Source organism: Otolemur garnettii, unplaced genomic scaffold (genome assembly GCF_000181295.1).
Source record: "Otolemur garnettii isolate 467f Iridium unplaced genomic scaffold, OtoGar3 scaffold00073, whole genome shotgun sequence".
In the NCBI taxonomy this organism is placed as follows: domain Eukaryota; kingdom Metazoa; phylum Chordata; class Mammalia; order Primates; family Galagidae; genus Otolemur; species Otolemur garnettii.
The window spans coordinates 9323518-9347977 of record NW_003852468.1 but is presented as its reverse complement, the minus strand read 5'-3'; the positions used below and the strand labels follow the sequence as shown (position 1 = coordinate 9347977).

General features: G+C 50.0%; 1 protein-coding gene across 1 annotated transcript in view; it reads right to left on the bottom strand.

Moving 5' to 3' along the window:
• The window catches only part of KCND3 (potassium voltage-gated channel subfamily D member 3), a 222947-nt gene extending 200942 nt beyond the window's left edge, over positions 1–22005 (bottom strand). The window contains exons 1-2 of the mRNA XM_003793882.3: positions 21792–22005; positions 13929–15106 (exon numbers count right to left, since the gene is read on the bottom strand). Of these exons, the coding sequence (XP_003793930.1) occupies positions 13929–15034 (1106 nt within the window). The 5' untranslated portion in view covers positions 15035–15106; positions 21792–22005. The remainder of the gene's footprint in view (positions 1–13928; positions 15107–21791) is intronic.
• Positions 22006–24460: the final 2455 nt, after the last annotated feature.

The following is a 24460-nucleotide window of genomic DNA, read 5'->3' as shown; positions in this document are numbered from 1 at the left end:
CTGCTTTGGCCAAAGACTCTTATGATTTCTGCCTTTTTGGAGGAGAAGAAATGGAATCAGGAGGGTTCCCAGTGCTAGGGGCTGGCTTTTCAGGGTATAGATTATTCACACTACCGGGCTAATAACCAGTTTACCTTGGAAGAATGAGAGATCAGACTTGTGCAATTGGCTAGGAGGTGAGAACTCATTCAATCTAACCCCCTCATCATTCAGAAGAGGATACTGAGGACCAGAGAGAGGAAGTGACCTGCCCTAGGCCACACAGCCTGCTAAAGCAGACCCCACACTCACATTTCCTGACTTTCAATCCAGTGATCTTGCCAGGGTCCTACAGAGAGCCCCATTCTAGCTGAAGGATTTGGGCAACCTGCGTGAGCCAGTTCAAGCGTAAAGCATCTCGCTGGCTGCAAGAACACAGCAGACGCTGCTCCTCAGATGAGCAGCTGACCTTACATGGACATATTCAGTAAGTTAAACATGGCATGTGGGGTAGGGAGGAGGGAGGTGGGCATAATCTTCATAATCTCTCTGTAAGCCCTCCCCAACCTCTGAGCATGCCAGTTGGGCTGCAGAACATTTTTTATTAATCTACATAACACCCTTTTGCTTGCTTGAGTCAAGCTTCTGCTGAAGTGGAGAGAGAGGGGAGGAAGCAGGGGGGAGGACTTGGCTCAGAAGACAGGGACACAAGTGCTCAGGTGCAAAAATCTCAGAGAACTCCTAGAAGCTTCTGGAGGTAAAAGGCTGGAGAAGTAGGGATAAAAGACAAAAAAAATCCAGGGTCACAGACAGTGTCTTTATATTTCCCAGGCAGCGACGGCATGAAAAGCCAGATGAGTCCTGCAGCCACGACATCAGAAAAGCCCACGGCGGGGAAGTGAGGCTCACAACCCGTGAAGATACACGCCTGCTGACTGGGGCTCCTCCCGGAGCTGCAAAGTAGCACCCGTGACACCCAGGGGTGATGTTCTCCAGGAGGCTCCTCCACCCCCAACCCACCTCCTCCATCTCCCGGAACTGAAAGTGGTCACAGATTACTGTGAGGGGCCTACTGCCATGGGGCGTGGAGGAAGGGGGGTGCTGTGCTCTGTCATGGAGCCCGTGCCCTGACAAGCTCCCCATCAGAGCTGCTTCCCTCAAATCCAAAAATGTGGGGCCTGACCGTCCAGTTCAGCTGGCTAGGCTGAGATGTCTGTGGGCTGGGAGTGGCCAGCTGCAAGATGGGGTGGTGCCCAAAGGCCACTGTGGATACAGATGCCACCAACCCCCAGACCAGGACAATAGCAGCAAGGGCCTCTGGGACCAGACTCTCTCCACCGGAGGGGTTGGTACCACATTTTAAAAAGTTATTATCAAAGATATTTACACAGCATGCATATTTACAATTTCCCCTTTCAAATTTTTTTTAGAGGGGCAGAAACACAAAGTTTATCATGTACTAAATTTCTCATTTCCTTTTTTTATCTTCCCTCCTTTTCACCAGGACGTTCTTCACCTGCTGATGAACTCGCTTCCTGCCTGCCGGCTGTATGTGCCCATGTCCCTGTTGGCCCAGACAGGCCTTGATCCCCACCCTCGTGTGCCAGCTGGCCTTGTCTCCCTTGACTCTGACCATTCCACCAGCACCATTCTGTGTCCACCCTTCACCCTAGAACCTTTGCCAACAGACCCCCAGAGTCTTTGGTCCTGGTATATTATGAGATCAGGGGGCGCTTGTGTCTTCCTCTGATCCACGCAAGCTAGAGGCCATGGAAGGAGATTTCACCTTCCAGGGAACACATTTCAAGTGCCTCTCTGACGGAGACATGGGTGACAGTGATAGGGTCAGACTGGGGCCAGTCCAAATGCTGACTTCTCCATGGACCAGCGGTAAGCTCTGAGCGGTTCTGTTTCCTCAGCTACAAAACACAGGTAATAGTAATATCCATCTCATATGGTTATTGGGAGAATTAAATACACATAAATGATTCTCATCGAGCACAGTACCTGGCATGCTGTAAAGACCCAACAATATTGGCTATTTTTAAGGATAATGATAGTAGACTCTGACGTGTCAGGATGAACCTATTTCTACTCATTCTGTCTTCAGTGGAGATGGCAAACAGCTGCTTCTCCACCTTCTGGAAAACAACCCTAGAGACTCAAACACAGCTATTAAATCGTCATTTCTGTCCCAGGGCCAGCCTCTCTCCATCTCTTAACCAGTTGTGGATGGCACTTCCATGTGGAGGGAGGCTGGAGTGGCTGCCCCTTTGTGCCCTTGTGCTGTGACCCCTCAGTTCTCACCATGGGGCAGCCTAGTGGTCTTCGCTCTCTCCCCCTTTACCAGCTTCCTGTCTTTTTCCATAGCTTTTTATTTCAAGTCTTCCCTCTTATTTTATGCCCTCATTTGTTGACTGTACGCTGCTCCTACTAGACTGTCCACTTCAGAGAATGTGTTCTGTTCACAGATACATCCTCAGCCCCCAGACAGCCCCCCGTATGATGCCTGCTGCCCACAATACAATATACGCTGAATAAACAATCAAGTGGTGAATGCATTTGATTTTTCCATCACAATTATTTCAGGGCCAGCTGCAATGCCACCTCGTCCAAGAGGCCTTCCCTGATCCCTGCCTCCTCCACTTTCTCCTCAAGCTTTCCTGGCCTTTACTCATGCCTGCTGCCTTGTCGTGAGCTCAGAAAGATAGCTCTGTGGATATAGGCAACTCTGCTACGAGGCTGAGGCTCCTTATGAAGCCAGTTGACTCTGATGCAGAAAAAGGACCTCAGTCTGAATCCAGTAACACTACTACAATATGGGAGCATGGGCACTCAGTCTTCTCATCTGCGGAATGGGAACATAACACTCACCTCACAGGGTTAGTCCCCAGGACCTTTCTCTCTTTGCAGTTCCTTATAACAACTAGAACTCTGTGTAGTGTAGTGACAAGCTCCAGGCACACTTGCTGAATCACTGAACCCTTACTTTCCCTATTTGCTTACCAAGGGCCCAGGACAGGCATCTCTTAGACAGGGCAGGTTAGAGGATGTTCTGAATGATACGGAGGCTGCATCTGACATTCTTATCCAAGGAGGAGGGAGTGAATGGGAGGGGTAGTGTCTCAAGTCCCTGGAAGCTCTGCTTAAGGTTCCGGCGCTGCAATGACCAGGAGAGTGCCTGCCATGAGACTGTGCCCTTCTGAATTAGCTGTGCCTTGGGCCAGGCAGAGATGGTTCTTGGCCTGTGACTATTTAGACCCCATGTCCCATCTGCATGTCCATGGAGGAATCCCTTCATTAAATTTAGCATAGCCCATAAATAAATTCTGCTTTCCTGGGTGGGTGCTGTTTATTTAATTATCATTGTAAGAGACTAAAAAAAAAAAAACCCTTGTCTCACTTAGAAAACCAATCTGACCTTTTAGCTCCAGCAGAAACACAGCATAAAAGAGAACTTCCGCAAAGAAAGAGACGGAATGGAAGCTTCGGCACAGCTGTTCACAGGTGGCATCAATGCTCCTAACGGGGGGCAGGGGAACATTCCCCAAGGCCCTCCCCTCTGCTCTCCCTTTATTTTTTCCTTGGCTAATCTCATCTATTTTTCTTCCTTCAGTTGATGATTTTGGAAATAGGCTCTTGAGCCCTGTTCTCCCTGCTAAGCTCCATCCAGACTCATCTTTCCACGTGTCCGCTAGCCACCTCAAGGATACCTGGGGTTAACTGCAACCACTGCAGGTCCAAAGCCAAGTTCATTGTCCCTGCTTTCCCCTGATCTTCTGACTAACCTGCTCCTTCACTAAATCCAGACCTCTAATCAGCCAGTGTTATAATTCCAGAGTTCCTTTTGATTTCTCCTCCTCCTGGACTTCTTTCCATTCTAGTCCTTTTCCTGCTCCAGTGTTCTAAGGCAGGCTTTCTTTTTTCTTTCTAATTTTCTTTTCTTCTTCTTTCTTTCTTTCTTTTTTTGAGACCAGGTCTTGCTCTGTCACCTAGGCTGGAGTATAGTGGCATCATAGCTCACTAATGTCTCAAACTCCTGGGCTCAAGCCTCCTGCCTCAGCCTCTTGAGTAGCCGGGACTACATGTGCACATCACCACGCCAGGCTAAGTTTTCTATTTTTTTGGTAGAGGCGAGGTCTCACTATGTTGCCCAGGGTGGTTTTGAACTTCTGGCCTCAAGAGATCGTCCCATCTCAGGCTCCCAAAGTGCTGTGATTATAGGTGTAAGGCACTCACTCACCTGGCCAGTCAGGCCTTCTTTACGTCTTACCTGGATTAGTCTTCTGGCTGACTTATCAGGTTGACTGTCCTGTGTTCAAGGGATCCCTTCTAACATTCATCCAGAAGACAGCTGCCAAATAAATCTTCCCTATCAATGCATCCCTGGAACACCTTTAGTGGCTCCCTAATGCCCACTGAATGAATTCCTCGGGCCAGTAATCCAGGTCCTCTGCATCTTTTGTTTCTGCACATCCCTAACCATTTTCTTCTTCAGATACCCTAAAAACTAGCAAACCAGAATGTTGGTTAAACTTCCTAAACGCCATGGTCGTTTAAAATTTGTTTGGATTTCTCATTTCCATATATCAAAATCCTATTCACCAATGTTGGTCTAGCTAAAATATCAACTTTCCCATGAAAGCAATCATTCATTCATCAGCAAATATTTATTAAGCATTATTAAGCATTTATTCTGCACCAGACCCTCTTCATCATTTTAGCAGATGCCCCTTTCTCTCACGCACACAGTCATGAATCCAGGGATCCTCTGCTGTATTGTGAACTTCTTAGGGACGAGGCTACCATCTTATTTATTTCTATATCCACAACACGGACTACTAGTGTGGCTTGCAAATACTGGATGTCAAATGACATTTGTTGAATTGAATCGAGATTTATGCTGTCCGTGGTTTTGACATAGTTTGGTTTAATTCTCTTAGTTTTCTTTTCTGTTTAAGCAGGCATGTCCAGAAAGAGGTAAAAATAAACTAATGATACTTCCTACCAGCTATAAGCCTATAATTATGGTTAACTCTTGGTTATCCAGGCCACTAGAAAAATAGCATTGGAAAGAATCCCACATCAGAAGCATAAAAACATTATTTCCATCACTCTTTGACATGCATTGTATAATTTTTAAGCAGCTGGTGCCTTTTTAATTCTGTTTGGCTGATCAGTTGATATTTGCACTTATAGTCTCTCAACAACTAGCTGGATAGTAGGGCTGGAACGGGAGATGGAGGACTATGCTTGTGGGAGAAATCCAGTTCACAATGAAACAGTCTACACAACCTCAAAGGCAAAGCTCTGGACAATCAGAACATCACAGACATGCGATGGGCTTCAGCACGGCCTCATGGTTGGACTGTTTCTCTCCAAGGACTGTGCAGGGCAGACTTCCCAGCCCCCTAAATAGCCTGCTCTTGTGTCCAGAATTTGTTTTTCTTTAAAGACTACAACAAAGCTCCCCTGGGAATGATAAGGTTCTGCGATGGAGAGAAGGCTACACTTCCAGTCTTATTGGTATCAGAAGGTGTCTGGCTGTGCCACTGAGAATGACTGGATGCAAATCAAAGAAAATGAGAGTTGCAATTTAGCACTGATAGCCAGATAATATGGGGGGGGAAGTTCCCCTTTCCCATTTTTGAGGCAAACAAATATCATACGTGGTGATTCAGCAGCTGCATTAGTTGGGGGAAAATTGATGCACATTTCATGTGTCAGAGAGCTGAATCCCAGAGAATGGAGCCAGCCTCCCAGAAAATGGTTTCTTTATATAGTTCCATCCATTTATTGTTTGATTGGACTTTCTGTATATTAAATTCAAGCTGTTCTGCCGCTCATGGGTATTATGATGCGTTGGCTCTGTGGGAAATAATGAGGGTGATGGGATTTTACAGCATCACATTACAAAGGAGCCGTCCCCAGCCTCATCCATCTCTCCATCAACTAGCTTGCGTGTGAGGTGGCACTTATATTAAAACGATTTTTCTGATTCAGTTTAATGACACTCATTCCAGTCCTGACACCCAGAATATGATTACATGAGCTCAATGCAATCTTCCTCCATCCAGTTGTGGTCAGCAAAGGCTCAGCTCTCTTCCCTCCCCAGGTCCCACCCTCCTCCACACCCATCATCTGCCTTGGGCTGGGGCAGAGGGAGGTGGGGTGGGGTGGGCAGAAGAGGCCTGTGTTCTGGCCCGAGAAAAGCAGGCTGGACAGAGGCAGGGGCCTGAACTCATTCCGGAGGCCACGGCAGCTGAGCCTTTTGGCAGAGAACTATGGATGCCCAAAAGCACTGTAGTAACTCCTTTCTCATCACAGACAAATCCCCATTAGAAGTTGGTTTGAGGTCAATACCGCGGACTCTTTCCAAGAGGCTGCTGAGGGCCTTTCTTTTCCCAGAAAAGAAAAGCTAACCAGAGGATGAACACTTAAGAATATTTAGTAGAGTATAAGCTTCCTGGAAGTGGCCAGCTGTGTGCAGGACCAACTGCCTAAGGATAGTGGGGGGAGGATGGAAGGGCTGACAGCTAAAAGTCTCTGCTCCCCTCCCTGACAGGGAAGAGCTCCCAGCCGCGATGAAGTGTGGACAAAAGCACTGTAATAGCCTGGGACTGAGCTCCCTCCTGGATGAGCGAAACAAAAACACTCAAGTAATTACTGAGGGGCTGTTCTCTCCCCTGAGGGGGGGAGGGCCATGATTTTTACACTATCTTGAGGCAGAATAATTGCTGCTACTCAGAATTACGTTTGTGTTTATGGGTGTGTTTAAAGAGGGAAGCCCAAACAAAACTAAGCAGAAAGAGAGTGGAGAGAGAGATTGAGATTGACTTTTTTTTTTTTTAAAGACAGACTTATTCTATTACCTGGGCTAGAATGCCGGGGCCTCAGCCTACTTCACAGCAACCTCAAACTCCTGGGTTCAAATGATCCTCCTGCCTCAGTCTCCCAAGTAGCTGGGGTTATAGGCACCTGCCACAACACCTGGCTAATTTTTCTACATTTAGTAGAGATGGGGTCTCACTCTTGGCCCAGGCTGGTCTTGAACTGAGCTCAAGCAGTCCTCCTGCTGCAGCCTCTCAGGGTGCTAGGATTATAGGCATAAGCCACCTCCCTGGTTGAGATTGATTTTCAGAAATTCCAGACGAAAGCTGTGAAACAGGCACCAACCTAAAATGGTAGCAATTTAAATTGCGTGGTCAGAAGGCAAATCTAAAGTAATGCACCCCAAAGGCTCAAATCCCACCACTGTGAATTAATCTTTCCCTCTACCACAGCCCTGAAGCCCTCTGGCCCATTCTGTGTTGCAGCCTCGCTGAGTCTCAGAGTGGCCTTTCTGTTTCACTTCTGAGCAAAGGCTGTCCTCACGGCAGTGAGTGCTATGCCCAGACCCTTGCCAGGAATTCCATGAGTGGTGCCTAGGTTGATGCTCCCTGCTGACCACCAGCACCAGGCCTACTCAGAGGTGCTGCTGCTCCAGCTCAGCCGAGGTCTTGGCTCCCCTGGGCCTTAGGGCCTTGATACAAGGCCTTGAGGCTGCTTCTTACGAAATGCTTCTCCCAGAGGTACAGGAGGTATTGTGACTGTGAGCCAATCCCCTGCTGTGGGAGTTAGCAAAGTTTCCAGCTGGCTTGGTGGGAGCAGGACCAACAAGCACTTCCCCAGAAAGCTCCCTGTTGTCTCCACCTTCAAATCTATGCAGAGCTGCTCACTTTGCCCATCTCCACCACCACCACTCTCAGTCCCTGCCACCATCATCTCTTGCCTGGATTATTGTGGTAGCTTCTCCCCTACAATGTATTTACTACCCAGCAGCCAGAGGGATCCCTTTAGAACATAAGTCTGTGGCTCAAAGCCCTCCGGTGGCTTCCCATGCCAAGCAGAGTAAAAGGCATAGACCTTGTGATGGCCACAAGGATCCCACCTGAGCTACTTCCCCCACTACTTCTCGGGCTTCATCTCTTACTATTCTCCTGTCCCCTGCTCACATGGCTTAACCATTTAGACATTCTTACTTTTCTCAAAACAGCACACCAACACCCCTCCTCATGGCCTTCTCATTTGCTGTTCCCTTTGCCTAGAATGCTGTTCCACACGCTATCCATATTCCTTTGGGTCTCTGCTCAAATATCACCCCATCTGAGAGGCTCTTCTTGAACTCCTAATAGAAAATAGCCCCCCCTTGCTCCACCTAGTCCCCCACACTCAGGACTCCCTATCTGTCACATCATCCTTTATTTTTCTCTGTTACCTGATAAGATGGATTTATTTGCTCACCATCTTGTCCTATTCACTAGAATGTAAGCTCCACCAGATGAGAGACTATTTCTCCACTGCTATACTCCCAGCACCTGGGAAGCACTCAATAAATATCTATTGAATACATAACTGACTGGAGGGGAACATCATGGGTAAGGAGGATTTTCTGTGGCTCCCCTTCTGCTCCTCCCTGTCCCAAGTCTCTGGGGGTGGGGGGAGGCATGACCAAGTGGCTAAAAACAACAACAGCAGGATGCTAACTTCCCTTTCAAGGACGTCCCAGCTCTGCTGAGGCTGAAGTCAGAATTACAGAAAGCCCTGCTTAGCCTCACCGTTTCTACTCTGCCCACAAATACCCTGTCTGGCGTGGCAATGTGGCTAGCGTCCGGACAGCACGTTTGTCGGTTCTCACATGACCAGAAAATAGTTATCAAATGAGAAAACTGAAACAGGGTGGGCTGAGGCACAAGCCTCTTTGATTGAACAAATATTCACTGAAGTCCACAATCTATCAGGCCCTGTTCTAGGCATAAATCCTACAATGATCGTTGGAACAGAGATCTCAAATCTGGGGCGAAAGACACATAAAGAGCTGAAGTTAACAATATATGGCAACGACAAGACAGAAAAAGGCAAGGGCTCCTATGGGAGGGAAGAGGAGGATATCCGGATTTTTGGAGGTCCAGGAGGGCCTCCTGGAAGAGGAGGTATAGGGCTGAGGGGTTTTTTTTTGTTTTTTTGTTTTTTGTTTTGTAGGGCTGAGTTTAAAGGATGACAGGAGTCAGCCAAACACAGGAGCAGAGTAAGGGGCAGTCTGTGAAATATCAGGAAGAGTGTTTGAGTTCAATGAAAGAAAACTGAGTCTCATTCAGTTCATTCTGCCTGTACCTCACATTGGCTGTAACCATAGTGCCTATGTATTCCCAGAGCCTGGCCTGCCACTTGGATACAGAAGGCATTCAATAACTATTGAACAAATGAAAGATTACTGTTGGGATGCAGTTCTGTGCCCTCTTAGGAATTTCAGCCTCCGAGGACTGTCAGTTAAGAAATGTCAACCAAGAAAGATTTTGAGGTCATTTGTTTCCAATAAGTTTGTTTCCAGTAAAGATCCACTTGTCTCCTAGGACCAGAGTCCCAACTGTTAACCAAGGTCCAGGGCCAAGGCACTTGGGCACTGAGAGGAAGGACAATGGGCCGCAGAGGCAGGGGGTAAAGGTGCAGGCAGAACATCAGGGATTGAAGGGTTAACAGAATAGATCTCAGGCTGGCTCTTCTCTGACACTGGGGAGAGCCTGGTCAAGTACCCCACTCCATGGGTGCCTGTATGCATCTTCCAGGCCCAGTCTCCTGGCCTTGGCCTCCTGGAACCTCAGGCAGGCCCCTTCCAGGATTATATCTTAAAGGGAAATGCAAATCACCTGGAGGCGGCTTTGTGCTTGGAAGAAGGAAAAATCAATTCTGTTTTCGTTAAAGTGATTTTTGGACACTGTCAAAAGCTCTCTCATCTCAGAGCACAGGGTGACAGATAGGCTGCCGGTCTCAATTACATAACCGAGCCAACCAGCAGCAGTGGGCTATCTCATTAGGCACCGACACTGCTCCTTCCCTAAGATACCCAAGAGCAGCCTCATCCCATGCAGGCCCGAAGCTGGTCCTCCACAGCCCTTGTGGACGCGTGGTTACAAGACTTTTCTCCTGCATGCTTCTCTCTCCCCCATGACCCCATCGAGCTTCCCCCACTAACTGGCTCAGGCCATCCAGGCCAATAATGATGCCAAGCAAAGCTAAATAAAATTAAGAAAAATCCGCTTTGAAAAAGTTTACATCACATGATACATCCCCAAACTAGTTACGTTGGTCTTATTTAATATTAGGAGTTGTATGTTATCCTTTACCTCCATTAACTGAGATAATTGGGGTTTTATTTTATTTATAGCATCAAGTATGAGGACGGAAATTAATCCTTGGATGGTGCCTTAGGGAACTCAACTGTCAAGGTGGCTCAAGGGGATATCTGGGCAGAGTGAGGGGGGTCTTCCCCACCATCACAGGAGGCTACAAAGGAAAGCCATCCTCAAGCCCTGACAGCAGGTGGGCTGTTATTGTTCTTTTGTGCTTAAAGTATTTTGAGATATTAAATAAACACTAATAATTGGCTGCAGGAGATCCCTCCCTGGAGGACACGTGAGTAACTCATCAGTGAGGTGTTGGAAAAGCAGGTGGAGATGGCAAACTGAGCCAGGAAGAGTGAACGCCTTCACTTAGCATATCGGCTCTCAGCATGTATCCATCCCTGCCTTGCAAAGGAGCTTAAGACAGTCCTTCTCCAGACTGGAGACAGAACTTGGGGAAGGAACAGGGTCGAAAAGGTATGGACAAAAGAAGAGGGAGGTGTCTGGTGGGAGCTGTTGGAAGGAACTGGGCCATGGCAGACAGAATATTGGTCCTTAGTATCTCATGGCCACTTAGGGTTCAAACCAGTGTAGAGTATGAAAAAGATGGGCTTTCTGGAATGGTTGGGCAAGGCTATACCTAGCCAGTATATGTGGTCAGTACAGACACTAGCCAGAGGAGAGGGAATGGTTCCCGGGGTTGAGTCAGCAAGACCTCCAGTAAGGACAAGAAGATCCCCAGAGTCCTATAGAGCAGAACAGGGGATTAATCTAACACCAAGTAAAGACTTCTCTCCTACCTCCTGGGGACTTCACACTGGGGCAGAGCACACATAGTGCAGGGGCTGCAGGCTCAAACCTTGAATCTACCCTCAAAAGATGACAGGTAGTTCAAGAAGGGATTGAGAACAATATCAAGCCAGGCAAATGGAGAAGGTCCCCCGTTCGTACTGGCTCATCCATTAAAAAGCATTCTTCCAGGCACCTGCCATGTACAGCCAAGCAACCAGCCTGGTAATGGTGCCAATTGCCAACCAGCTCAGGTCAAAGTCAAAGTAGTTTGACCCAACAATGAACTATATCAGCCAGGGTGAAGGGAAAGAAACAGGCTGCTTTCTCATTGCTTATATAGTTTAAGGAAGGCTCTGCTAAAGGTTTCCTTTCTTGCCCATTTGATTCTCCTTGCAGGGGCCAGTCATTTTAACACATGGAGAACGTAAAACAAACTTGTTCTTTGTCAGGTATGGGGTGAGGAAGTCCACTGGGCCCTCTGTCAGGAAAGCATGCCTCTCCCCAGTGCAGACATCCTTCCCTTCATTCTCTGGCAGATGCTGTCTCCATCTCCAACCCTAAGAAAGCAAATATGAAGCCAAGATTGTCCACTCCCGATGCTGGACTTGACCCTTGACCCATAGGGTGAATGCCAGGATATCAGCAATTTCCCCAGCAGCAGTAAAACATTAGACTTTGCTATGAAAGCAGCCATTAATTTCTAAGGCAATATTTAAATTGCCTAGAAGGAAATGTTTTATTTATAAAATCTCTGGGTACCTAGTACAGTGCCTGGCATATAATCCTCACTGGGATGATGCTTTCTTGATTAGCAATATGGCTAGAATAGAATATCATACCCTGAGGCCATAATAAAAAATAATAGTCCTGAAGGTCCGATTTCTACCTAGGGACTCTGATGGCATGGGGACAAATGGAGCAGTAACGTGAAAGAAGAAAGGGCACTCGAGACAGCCAGACTGGTATTGGTTATGTAACTACAGGAATTTCCTTAATTTCTCTGAGCCTCTCCTTCTGCATCTTAATAGGGGATAGAATTTTTCTTACCTTGAATGGCCATTGTGAAGACTTAGAGAAATAATGTATGCAAAGTGCTTAGCACCAGCTGACACATAGTAGACAATCATATGCTATTATACTACTAATAAAATGTTGACAGGCGGGTGACCAGTGAAGTTGCCATTGATCTCCATTGAAGAATCCCATTTGAACTCTGATACCCACCAACAGGCCCTGTCTTTCTCCCCATGGCACCCCCACAGCATCCCTGAGGACACCAGGCAGTCAGAACCACATCAAGAGCTTGAGAAGCAGTACGGGTGTAGCACCTGGCCATGGGCGAGGTCCTCTTCAGGAAGGTGAAAGGAATGGCCAGGGTCAATTTAGAAGGGATAAAGATGACTCCTCCTGACAGCAACCAGCTCCCCAACCAAGTTTAGCACATTATGCCAAAAAGCTCACATCTGCCACCTAAGCCAAGAGATGTAAGGTCGAATACCAAACATTCTTCCCCACTCTGCGGGAGCACCTATTTGAAATGTGTGTGTGCACGCCCACTGGAGTGTGAGGAAGTGGCAGGATGGGTCTGTCAGACAAGAAGTAAAGGGAATGCCCCTATTAAATGTGGCCCTCACAAAGGGATGAAGACACCCTTGCTCTCCCCCTGCTACTCCCTCCCTCTCGTGTGTGGCAGAATGACAAATGTAATCATTCTTAAAGGTCCTGTCACCTACTTGGTAATTCCTCATAAGCACACGCAGTGCTATGGAAAAACCAACACTACCAGCATGGGGTTTCAGCCAGGAGAAAAATCGAATCATCAGGATGCCACCAACTGAATTGTCAAAGACCAAATAAAAAGCTTCATGAATTCTCCATCAGCAATATAACACTTCCCGACCTAAGCAAATATAGACCTACCATATGAATTGTGGAGAGATTTTGCATTAGCCTCAATGGCTTCCAGCAGCTAAAGCAGAAACCCCTAACAAATCTATGTCTCCATAAAGCTGCCTTTACTGGCTCTAATCCTGTTAGGGTGTAGACTGTAATCTCCTTCCTGGGCCTCTTCCTCTGATGGAAAGCTTCACATTCCGGCACCATAAATACATTTCGGTGACCTCCGCTGGAGAGGGGACTTCAGAGAGAGGGAAGAGACGGAGTCACCATGACCTCACAGAGCACCTGTCTCTCCCTCTGATGATATTGCTGCTTCTGCGTCTGACCACATGATCCATTCAGACCATCGCACAGCAGCCCAGGCAGGCCGGGTCATTCAATCACTGACTCAGGCTGAGAAAGCAGGACTATTTCTCTTTTAGGGAGAAAAAAACAAATCAGGTGCCTCTCTTTGCAGAAAACCCAAGTTTGGAGTCACTCACAGAAAGTCTGCTCAGGGCTACTGAAGTTTGAGCACCTGTGGCAGCAGAAAAACAAAGTAAGGCAAAAGAGAAGACAGCCTGCAAATATACTAGAAAGAAGAAATGTAGGAAGGATCCCAAAAGCATGCTGTCGGTGTCCTCTGGTAATGGAAATCTGAACCCTCCTTCCAACATTTGAGGAACTTCCCCCAGCCCCCTTCATCCCCACCTGCTGTCCTGCCCACCTCCAGGTGGAAGCCCTTATACGCCCAGATGCACATAAGAATGCCGCTATCATTCCCCATAAGCACACACAGTGCTATGGAAAAACCAACACTACCAGCATGGGGTCGCCTCCCCCAGGCATCTACATACAAACAACACCACGCTGAAATAAGAAGTGGTGATTTAGTTTTTCCAAGTTCTATAAAACACATGCCCCACCTCAAAACAGAAAACTCAATTCTGAGCAAGCTACCACCTCCACACAGACCCCTCAGGTCAGAAGCTCCATCTCTCCGTGCTCCCACAACCCAAGGGAAGGACTCCCTCCTCCTGTCCCCAAGCCTGACACCACCAAAAGCTTCCTGGGCCAGCCAACCTCTGTCCTTGTGTAGTCCAACAGCACCCGACTTACCCCAGTGTGGTCATGGTGACAATGGTGTACCAAAAAGAGGCAGGGATGCTCGTGAACTTGCTGGCCGAGGAGCCCTTCTCGGCATAAAACATCACAGTGGCAAAGATGATGATGGCCATGGTGAGGGAGAAGAGGAGGAAACCGAGCTCAGAGGCACAGCTCTTCAGTGTATAGCCCAGGATCCGCAAGCCCTGGGAGTGGCGGGAGAACTTGAAGATCCTGAAGACGCGGAAGACACGGAGCGTGACAAAGGCCCCGGACACGTCCTCGTTGTCGGTCATGACCAGGCCGATGTAGTAGGGCATGATGGCCACCACGTCGATGATGCTCATCACGCTGCGGATGAAGCGGTAGCGGCTGGGCGCGGCAAAGAGCCGGAGCAGGTACTCCACCGTAAAGATCATGACGCAGGCGGTGTCCAGGCAAAAGAAGGCCACCGAGTAGCGCTCCCCACACGGCAGCTCCTTGCTGCCCGGGACCGTGCCGCAGGGCACCGTCTCCACCACGTTGGTGATGACCGAGACGGCGATGAAGAAGCCAGTCACATAGTAGAAGACCAGGGCCAGGGTGCTGGTGTGCGGGTTCTCGAAGGCCCTCCACATGGTCTGGCGGAAGCTGAGTGAGGGCATGGACTCCTGGTTGTTTTCCGAGTCGTTGTCGTCCATGAGGCGCTCGGCGTTCTCCCTCTTGCGGTCTTTGTACTCCTCGTAGCAGCAGTCACCAATGATCTCCGGGAGGATGCCGTAGAAGGCCAGCTCGTCGTCGTAGGCTGAGATGCACTCGTAGCGCGGGTAGTGCAGCTTTCCCGTGCGGTAGAAGTTGAGCACGCAGCGGAACACCTCGGGGTCCCGGTCGAAGAAGTACTCCTTGGTGTCCTCGTTGAAGAAGAACTCCTTCTCCGTGCTGCCCAGCAGCGTGTCGGGGTAGCGCTCCAGCGTGGTCCTCCAGGTCTGGAACCTCCTCCCGCTCACGTTGAGGACAATTAGTTCATCCTGCCGCTTGTTTTTGTCGGCCGGGGCCAGAGGCATGGGGCAGTTGGCCACCGGCATCCACCCGATGGCCGCCGCCCGGGCAAAGGGCAGCCAGGCTGCAACTCCGGCCGCCATGGCCACTCCAGCTCCTGGGCCGGCAGCTGTGCAGACACGTTGCACACCAGCTTGGAGTTAGTTCAGCAACCCCTGGGAGATGGGAGGAGAGAGCAGAGAAAAGAGGTGAGCCTACATTGACTCACAAGTAAAATGGGACACAGGGAAGGGGTCATTGGTGAGTAAAACAGCAAAATTCTCCAAGGCAAACTGAAATCACCGCGGCAGAGATAGGCGTGATGCTTTTCCGTCCTCCTGGTAGGGGAGGCTCCTAGGGCGGGCAGTGCAGCAGGGTGGGGTGGCCAGATGTTTCCGACTGCCTGACAAACTGTCAAGTTCCAAGAGGGCTCAGGAGCATTTGGAGGGAAGGCCTCTTTTAGCAGGAAGATCTGGGAAGACTCGGGTAATAATCAGCTCTGAAAGGTTATGGCGTTATTATGAATTTAAATTGGGAGAGGGTAAATGAGTTCTCATTAAACGAATTTAAAAGTGGGATAAACATGCTAATTTTTATTTCACTCTTCACCCACCAGGGTAATCAGCAATGGGGTGTAGATGCAGGAGATCAGGTACACACGTTGTTTCTACTCCTCCCTGGTGAGGAGGAGGCTAGGGCTGCCCACATCTAGAAGATTCTCTGAGATGGCAGGTGACCATGGTGGGCCCAGGGCTGGTGGAGCTCTCTCCTCAATTCCTATGGAGAAGGCTGTCCCTGGTGGAATGATACTCTGTGGGACACTATCCCACTCCCTGCCTTAGCAGCCTGATGTCCAATTTCACCCCTCAGGACCATGATGGAAAGATATGGGAATGGTTGTAAGGCTGAGCAAGGTCTCTCTTCCCACTCTGAGAAGGGCATCTTGGCTTTCTGGTTCACCTGACTTTCATGCCTTGTCCCTCTCCCTCAAAGGAAGCTGATTTGCGTTCACTGCCATCCCTAGATTCTTCGCCTCCTGTCTCCATCTGCCCACCCTCTATATTTCCCTCGGGTTACATAACAATACTCCTTCCCATGCCAGCCTCTCTCACCTGGCCCCCATTCCACCCTCAGAGATTTTTTCCAGAGCTGGGACGCCTTGTCCCTTCACCCACACCTCTCTGAACCACACCGTGTACACAGTTCTCCATCACCTGCCTGGATGGAGGGAACAGTGACATGGAGAATTATATTTGGCTTTGGGAAACAGATTTACCTTCCCAAATCTGGCTTTTTAAAGATGATAGTGAAATGACTCTGCAGTCCCCAAATGTATACCATCTGTGGGAAGGCATGTGGTGACACAGAAACACACGTAACAGCGATGGGAAATTGCTTGGGGTTGGCACATTCATCTCCACTGATCCTAAACTGATCACACAGAACAAATCCTAACTCCGAATTATTTAGACCCTATGGGATTCGGTTGTTTCAACACTTAGGTTTAAGTAAACAAGGCAGAGGTGAGCATTTGGAGGGAAATTCTTTTGCTGTTACACAAAGACTTGTAGTGGGATTTGATCTTCATTTCTGTCTGTAAACCTGCCTCATCTTTTCCTGACTTCCAGCTCTTGTAAGCTGTTCAGAGCTCTACCTCCTCTCACTCCGGAGCTGCCACTGGACTTTCCTACTCAGTTGCCTCTAAAGCTGGACAAGTTTAAACAGGACCTGCCTTCTTACGAAAAGCTGCTTATCTTTTGCTCATGGCACCCCTAACCACAGGCCCCGCACCTTGACGATCTTTCTTCAAAAAGTTGCTGAATAATGAGACTGTTGCTCTTAATGAAGAGGAGCTACCCAATGACAGTAGCTATCATGAAGACCCAGAGTCACTCTCACTGTCACCCCCTTACTCTTGTTCCCCTAAAATGCACTGTGTTCAGAGTAAACACCCTAAAGCAAGATTCTACCTGTGTTTTATCCCACGGCATACAAAATAAAGTCCAAACTCTTTGACCCAGCATTCCAGCATTTCCACAAATAGATCCTGGTTTCAAATTCCAGTCCAGTGGTCCAAACACCCATCCTAGCAAGACCCTGGGGGAGTCTGTCTCTGGACCACTCCTCCGGCTGATGGGAATAGCCAACCCCTTCACCCCTCCTGTTAGAGCCAGTCATCACTCTTTGTGATGTCCCCCCTCTCCCCACTAGGAAATTCTCCCCTTCCTTTGCATGCTCAGCACTTTGTTCCGTACTCTTCTCTAGCACGTACGCCCTCCAAGCCAGTATTACAGATACTTGCATACTTGCCTTATTAGTAATAATGGCTAACGATAATTGAGCATTGACTCTATGCATGGCACTAGACTATCTCCAGTGACATATCTCATTTAATCCTCACAGCAACCCCAGGAAGGACCTACCGTGTCTCCCATACTATAAATAAGGAAGCTAAAGCTTACTGAAATGTAGCAGTCTGATAACCCCAAAGTGTAGAACAGGAAGTCCACCTGAGCCACTTGGCTGACCACTGACTTGAGCTAGGCATAGTACCACAAGCTTATGTGGATCGTCTCAACTGATCCCACCAGCAACCCTGTAGGGCAGATACCACTGTAGGCCTCATTTTGCCTACAAAAGAAAGTTGAAACACACAAAGTTATAATTATTATCTAAAGGATGTTATAAGTAGGCAGAACAATTTAAACCCAGGCAGTCTCAATGTAGAGTTCATGGGTACAGCCACTTCTCCCGTTCCCCTATCCCACGCTAAGATCTTCAAGGGGAAGGCCATGATGCCTCAACTTTCATATCGCAACCGGAAGGTAGCACAGTGCACTGCACCGGTAGGTACTCAAGCTGAGAACCTTGGTTTTATAGACAACACTTGTATTCCATCAATTTTACTCCATGCCTTTCTAATGTATAACATTTCAGGAGTTGTTAAGGATAGGTGTTCTCTCTCCAAGCAGTAAATTTGGAAGAAGGATCAGAATCTAAAGAATCCAATTCTAGTGCCTGTCTCGGATTTGATGTATGCTCAGTCAGGTTTTTTTCAAGGGGCCAATCTCTACCTCAGTTTCCCCATATGCGTGTTATGGAGAATTTTCCCAGATCCCTCTGCTTCTTAATAAAGGGAGATTGGTTCAGACACTACTAAAGACAATAGGAATGACAATGACAATTCCCTAAGTGTCACCACTCAGAGGATAGAAAAATAGTACAAACTTGATGAACACTTTATTATGGGAACTGAGGGAGCTAAAGAAAGAATGGGGATCATTCATCCATGGCAGTGGGTAATCCACCTGCTGCTGACAGAAGATTCAGGAATACATCTGGCACGTTGTCCTTCTTCAATGAATTTATCCTTTAACTAACTATACTTTCTTTAGGATTAGGAAACTTTGTAGTTCCTTAGCATATACTTAGCTAGTTTTCTAAGGGGCAAGGGATATTTGAGAAGCAAGCCCACAATTTAAACCCTGATCACAGATTATTCCAATCCAGACTTAGTTAACACTGATAGATCACTGACAATGCTCTGGACACTGTCCTAGGTACTTGTATCACAACATTTAATTTATTCCCACAAAAATTCTGCACTGTAGTCATTTCTGCCCACAGAGTAGAGGTAGGAGACTGAGTCTCAAAAAGTTGCCCTCGAAGTGGCTAATTTTCACATATATATGGGATTTGACAATTTTCAAATAGACCATCCATCTACTCACTGCCAAATGTCTTTCCTGATTTAGGTGTAGCCAAATGCTGATGTTCCCCGCAGAAGACAGCAGGATGGGAGACGCTCCTCCCTGCCTTCCCCAGGCAGCAAAGAGCAAGGGCTCGTGAGGCCTTGCATTCCAGTTTCAATTCTATCCTGAATTTGTGAAAGCAAGACACTGTCACCCTGTGGGCCTCAGAGTCTCTTCATCTATAAAATGACAGAATTGGATAAGAAAGTGACAAGGGACCATTTGGTTCAAATAATCCCTGATTTTTCTAGATCCAGGACATCAAGGCTATAGCTCAAGTCTCACTGTGACCTCTTCATCACACTTGTCCATGCAAAGAGAGAAGCAGAGAATCTGGGCTTGTTGCTGTGAGGATGGAGTTAACCAGAGCCTCATCATAGCAAAGGGAGTTCTGGGAATTCTTGATAAGACTGGGCATGCAACTTGCATTACTCAGAACCTAAGCCGATCTAAGGCCTAGACCACCCCTAACACCCCCTGCTACGCTCCCGGAGAGTAAAGGGCATCAGGCTCCCAAACCCTCAGCCTTGGACTTCTGACCCTTAACATCCCTGCTTTATCCCAGAATGAAGGTCAGAGAGGCAGGACATTGAGGGGGTCCAATTGGAAGAGAGTAAGAGACCACCGAATCAGAAGGTACCCTGTGTAACCCTGCTTGGCCAGACATACAGCTCTACCCTCTGAGAAAATGCCACCCCTTCCATTCTCCCAGTGCTATTCCACCCTAACTTCACGCCCTAATGCCAAGTACCTGCCCCTGCCAAGCTGAACCCTGTCATGCTACCTCTCTACCCAACACCAATCTCCTCTCCTCCATGAATATTTTAAAACTGTTTTCAGATGAACAGTTCAGAGTTCAGGGGAAGGAAAAATTAACCCCTCCCTATATATCATAAAAGCCACTGGTCCCAAGGCCAAACCTTTACCCCATTCCTTAAGAACCAGGATAATCTTCTTAAAGAAGGCCAGGCAAACACCAGACTGAGTTAGAGACTCAGAATCTATCCCTCCAGTAAGAAGTACTAAAAAAGGAGCAATTACCCCACTGCTACATCTTCTCTCTCTTTCTCTTTTTCCTTCCCTCCCTCTCTCTTTTTCTTTCTCTCCCTCTCTCTTTTTCTTTCTCTCCATGTACATATAAACACGCCTTTGTAAGGGAAGGACAAGTGTACTTCCAGATATCATGCCCAAGGCCATACTGGCTGTACCTGACACACAATGCTGCAGGTACCACCCGGCTCATCTAGGGCTTCTCCATGGCTCATCCCACAGCACTCACCTCCTGGAGCCGGCCAGGGTATGAATTCTTACAACAGGCACAACAGAGCGGCCCCATTTCCAGCCAATGGCACTGCACATGCCTCAAATGCCAAGGTTTTACTAGGACGTGGACGCCTTACAAATGAAAAATCTGAAGCTATTTTTGTTTTTGGCAGAAGAGTTTGACAGTGGGAAGGGGGGGGCAGGCTGGAAAAGAAAGATTTAAAACAGGTGATCTCTGAAAATGAAAAAGGTAGAAAATCCTGGAAAGGGAAATACATTCCCCCCCCCCCCGATCTAAAAAGTCAGCTGCCCCATTAAGCAGTTTCTGTTTTGGAGGTAGAGGGCCAAAAGTGGGCAGAACGACCAGATAGCCTGTCCTGGGGGTTGATACCTAGCTGAGGATAGGCACAAGGTAGCAAAAATACCATGTCACCAGCCTGCCTTTCAATGACCTCAGTGGACAGTCTCTGGAAACTTACTTTCCACAATCTTACATCATGTCCCTTAGTCCAGAATGGAGCCAGTCCAGGAACAGGGGAGTGTGTCCATCAGCCAGAGGGTTGCTGCTGTGCTCACAGTTTTGGGTAAGTAGGAACGAAACTGACCAGGCTGGGGATCCTTGGGGCACAGGCCTGGAACCTACATATGGATCCTCTTCTCTGACAGTGCCACTCTTAGGCTGGCCAGGGCACTTTCCTGAACTCTTTTTTTTCTCCAGCCTCCTCAACAGCAAAAGGGAACAAGCTGCTAATCTTTCTTCCTCTGGGGGTCCCTTGTGTACTTGCAGTTTGTTGCATTCAAGTAGCGACAAGGAAAAACAAACACATCAATTCCCTTCCGTGTGCCAACATGTCCACATGGGGAGATGTACACATGCTTTGTACTGAATTCGTGCACGCCCAGGAGCCCTTTCGACAGACATTAAACATTCAGGTTCCCTTGAAGTAACAGTAAACAAGGTATAAATTTAAGCATCACGTACATTCATGCAAAATTACAGCAACGCTTGTCTGGTCTTACAAGCAGATCGCACTGTGCCTAGGACCCGGAGAAAGTTTAGACGCTTTCTCTTAAATACACTGAAGCTTTTCCTTGCTGTAAGAATTCCAGGTCTGGAACCTCTGCCTGTTGCTAATATATCAGAGCTGCCTGAGATAAAAGCAGAACATTTTGGACCTGATTCAAATGTCAACACTAAGTAAGCCCAGGAATTTAGTTGATTCCAGGTAACTTCTCTGCCCAGCCCCTTCCGTTCCCCACCCCCAGTGTAAACACTTCCAAAGTGAATCTTTTGAACTCCCCTCCCCGGGACAGCAATGGCCCTTGTTGTAACGTAAAGACCTTTCTCAGAGCTCGCAGGCTGGAAGCGGCGTCGGGCAGTACCAGACGAACTGACCCCCAGCCTTTAGAAGGCACAGCGACGGCTCACCGGGCCAGAGAACTTTGCGAAGCGCCCCAAACCGCTTCTGGTTTCCACTCTTAGCCATTTGTCTCCTTCTCCTCTCACGCAGAGCCGGGACCCAGCAAGCCTTCGCCACCTGTCTCCGGCACCCGCCGGGGGAAGGCAGGCCAATGGAAAGAGGGCAGAGGTTCACACCCCACCCCCAAACCTCACAGCGCCTAGCTGCCCGGAGGTGGCTCCACAGCCCGAGGGAACCGACGCCCCCGGGCCGGCTGCCTGCTCCCCCAAGGCACGCGCCCCACCCCCAATCTTTCCGGCGCCCCGGCGCCCACCTACCCAGGCGCGGGAGTGGGAGGGTGCCGCGTGGGCAGCCGGAGCAACAGGCGTGGGAGCAGCGCTCCTCGCACTTCCTGGCTCCAGAAGGCTCGGTCGCGTCCCTCTTACCTTCGGTGAAGCAAGCCCGGGCCCCGCGCTCCGCGCGCGCGAGGGAGCTGCGGCCGGGAACCGGGGGCCGCGGAGGCGCCGAGCGCCCAGCCGCGCGGGGAAGCGCCCAGCAGCCGCCGCTTGCGCGGCTCCTCTTCGCCGGCGAAGTCTCGCTCTCTCCCTCCCTCGCTCGATCGGTTCGTGCGTCCGTCCGTGGAGCCCTCCCTCCCCCGCCACTGCCGCCGCCACCGCCGCGCCGCTCCAGCCCCGGCTCGGCAGCGCGTCCCTCCCCGCCTCGCCGCTCCGCTCGCGGGCTCGCGGGCTCTCTCGCTCGCTCCCTGCCCCCGCCGCTGGCGGCGCCGCGCGGACCGGAGCCCGGCCGGCCGGGGGCTGTCTCTCCCAAGGTCCCCCTCCCGAGGTGGGAGGCTGTGGGGGCGCGGCGCGGGCGGGGCGGAGGGCAGAGTCCGGGGGAGGCGGTGAGGCAGCGCCCTCCGCTCCCTACCGATCCCCGCGGGCCGAGCGGCCCCAGGCCGGGCCAGAGAGCGCCGAGTCGCCAGGCAGCGGAGCGAGAGAGGAGGAGGACCCGGAGTCTCGCCGCGGGAGGGTGCCCAGGGCGAGGGCGTGCGAGGGGGAGTGACTCCGCGCGCGAGGGTGTGAGTGTGTGTGTCTGTGTCTGTGTGTGTGTGTCTCTGTGTGTGTGTGTGTGAGAGAGAGAGAGAGAGGGGCGCGCGCGTGAGCTGGGGGTGGGGAGAGGAGGCAGAGCCTGGTGCGTCTCCCCGGGCGAGTGGAGGAATCCTAGGGTGTGCCTGGAGGTGGCGGAGTGTACCGACGCGGGTGTGAGCGTCTGTGCCGGCGAGGGTGGGCACGGGGGGAGCGTGGCAAGGTGAGCTTGGCTTGGGTGGGGGAGGAGCGGGGAGTGAGGTGTGAGCGCGAGTTCGGAGGCGTCTGTGGATGGGGACCTGGGAAGAGGTGGCAGGGAGCGCCAGCGTGTGCGCGCGTGGGGTATGTGCACCTAACTGGGTGTTTCTTTCTTACCGACTGTCCACCCGGCTGCAGCACGGCTTGAAGCCAAGCCCGGCTACCTAGGAAGGTGGAGCCCGCCGCCGCAGCGCAGGCTTCTCGGCTTGCCCACGGCTTAGCTCCGTGCGCCAAGGCTGGAGAGGTCTCAGGGGGGATATACTGCCGTTACTCTACGTAAGAGCCGTTCTCTTGTGAGCCGGCGAGAGTACTATCGGAAGGTGGGGATTCGGGCTCCTGTCCCGCCACCCGTTCCCAATGCCCAGAACCGAGAGAGTCTGGACTTGGGAACGTGAACTCTCACACCCGAGAGAGCTAGTCCCCTTCCTCCTGGAGCTGGCCCAGTCCCGCGATCCTTCTCTGAAGTGCACGGGTCTCTACACTCCTGTGCCTAGTCAACCCAGGATGAGGAGTGGGAGGTATGCATGTGCCCACAAGGCGGGTGTCCGGCCCGGATTCCCACCCTCAGGGCGACTGCGTTAGGAGGGCGCAGTCCCTGCAGCTGGGCCGGAGGGCGGCTCCCCCTTTCCCAGTGTCTTCAGCCTCTGTGCTTGGAATCCCGGATCGCGGCCTCGCGCTTAGGAGGTGAGGCAGCTCCGTGCCTCCGCGGGGACGCGAACGCTTGGCATGTAGGAACACAATTCTTGGGGTGGAGAGGTGCATGCCCAGACAGAGACCTAGAGAAATGCGAAGTGTGCGGTGACCGCGAGGGTGTACTTGAAAGGGCTGTTCTAGATCTGATCTCGAGCTGGAAAAGGACCTCGCTCTGTCCAGAACGGGGCGTCTGCCTTGTGAGAACCCTTCGACCCTGTTCCAGATTAAGGGGTGCTGTGTAGTGATTGTGGTCTGAACAGTTTTGGGCGCCTGGCAGCTTGGAGCCTGGCATTCACTCTCACACCGCTTTCTTCTTCGGTGTGTCAACTCTGAAAGGTGCACAATTGGCCCTTCCAGAGTGGGCGTGGGCTCTATTAGCATTTGCCAGGAGTCCCAGCGCTGTGTGGGATTTGCATACAGTAATAATGATTAACAACACTGCCACTCCCTGGCAGACAGGGGAAGAATTCAGGGAAGGCCCTGGCATTGCTCCCACGTCCCTCTTCCCTTCCCTCTGGGGAAGAGCTAATTTTCTCATAACCACACACCTCAGCTGCTCTGACCCTTGGGAAAAGGTACTTTAGAACTTGAATGGTGAGGTCTCAGGAGGGGCACTTTTCTTCTGTCCTCCACCCTATGTTCAGCTCAGAAGAGTTAAAACCCAGTATTTTATTTCTGCCCAGGTCTGAACTCCTGTACATTCCCTCCGTTGTTTTGCATCTTGAGGGTAGCACAGGGGGTGGGTCTGCCTCAACGCTTGGAGGCTTTGGGGAACAGTTAGCTGGGGATATCGTTTCTCCCCTGGAGAGGTCACCAGATGGGACAATTGAGGACACTTGTTCAGACCCCTTCCCCTTCGTCCCCACCCATTCCTCGCAGGCTCATATCTCAACCCTGAAGGGAAATAGCTGAAGAGTCTTCTCTCCTTTCTGTCTTAAGATCCAAAGAAAGTATGAAAGAGTTGGATTTCTAGTCTAGGCCAGTGAGGTTTCTGCTTAGCAGCCCTTTCTACAACCAGGTGACCTGGAAAATCAGACAGACCAAGCGATAGCAAGGAAGGAGGTCCTCGGCTCAGGCAG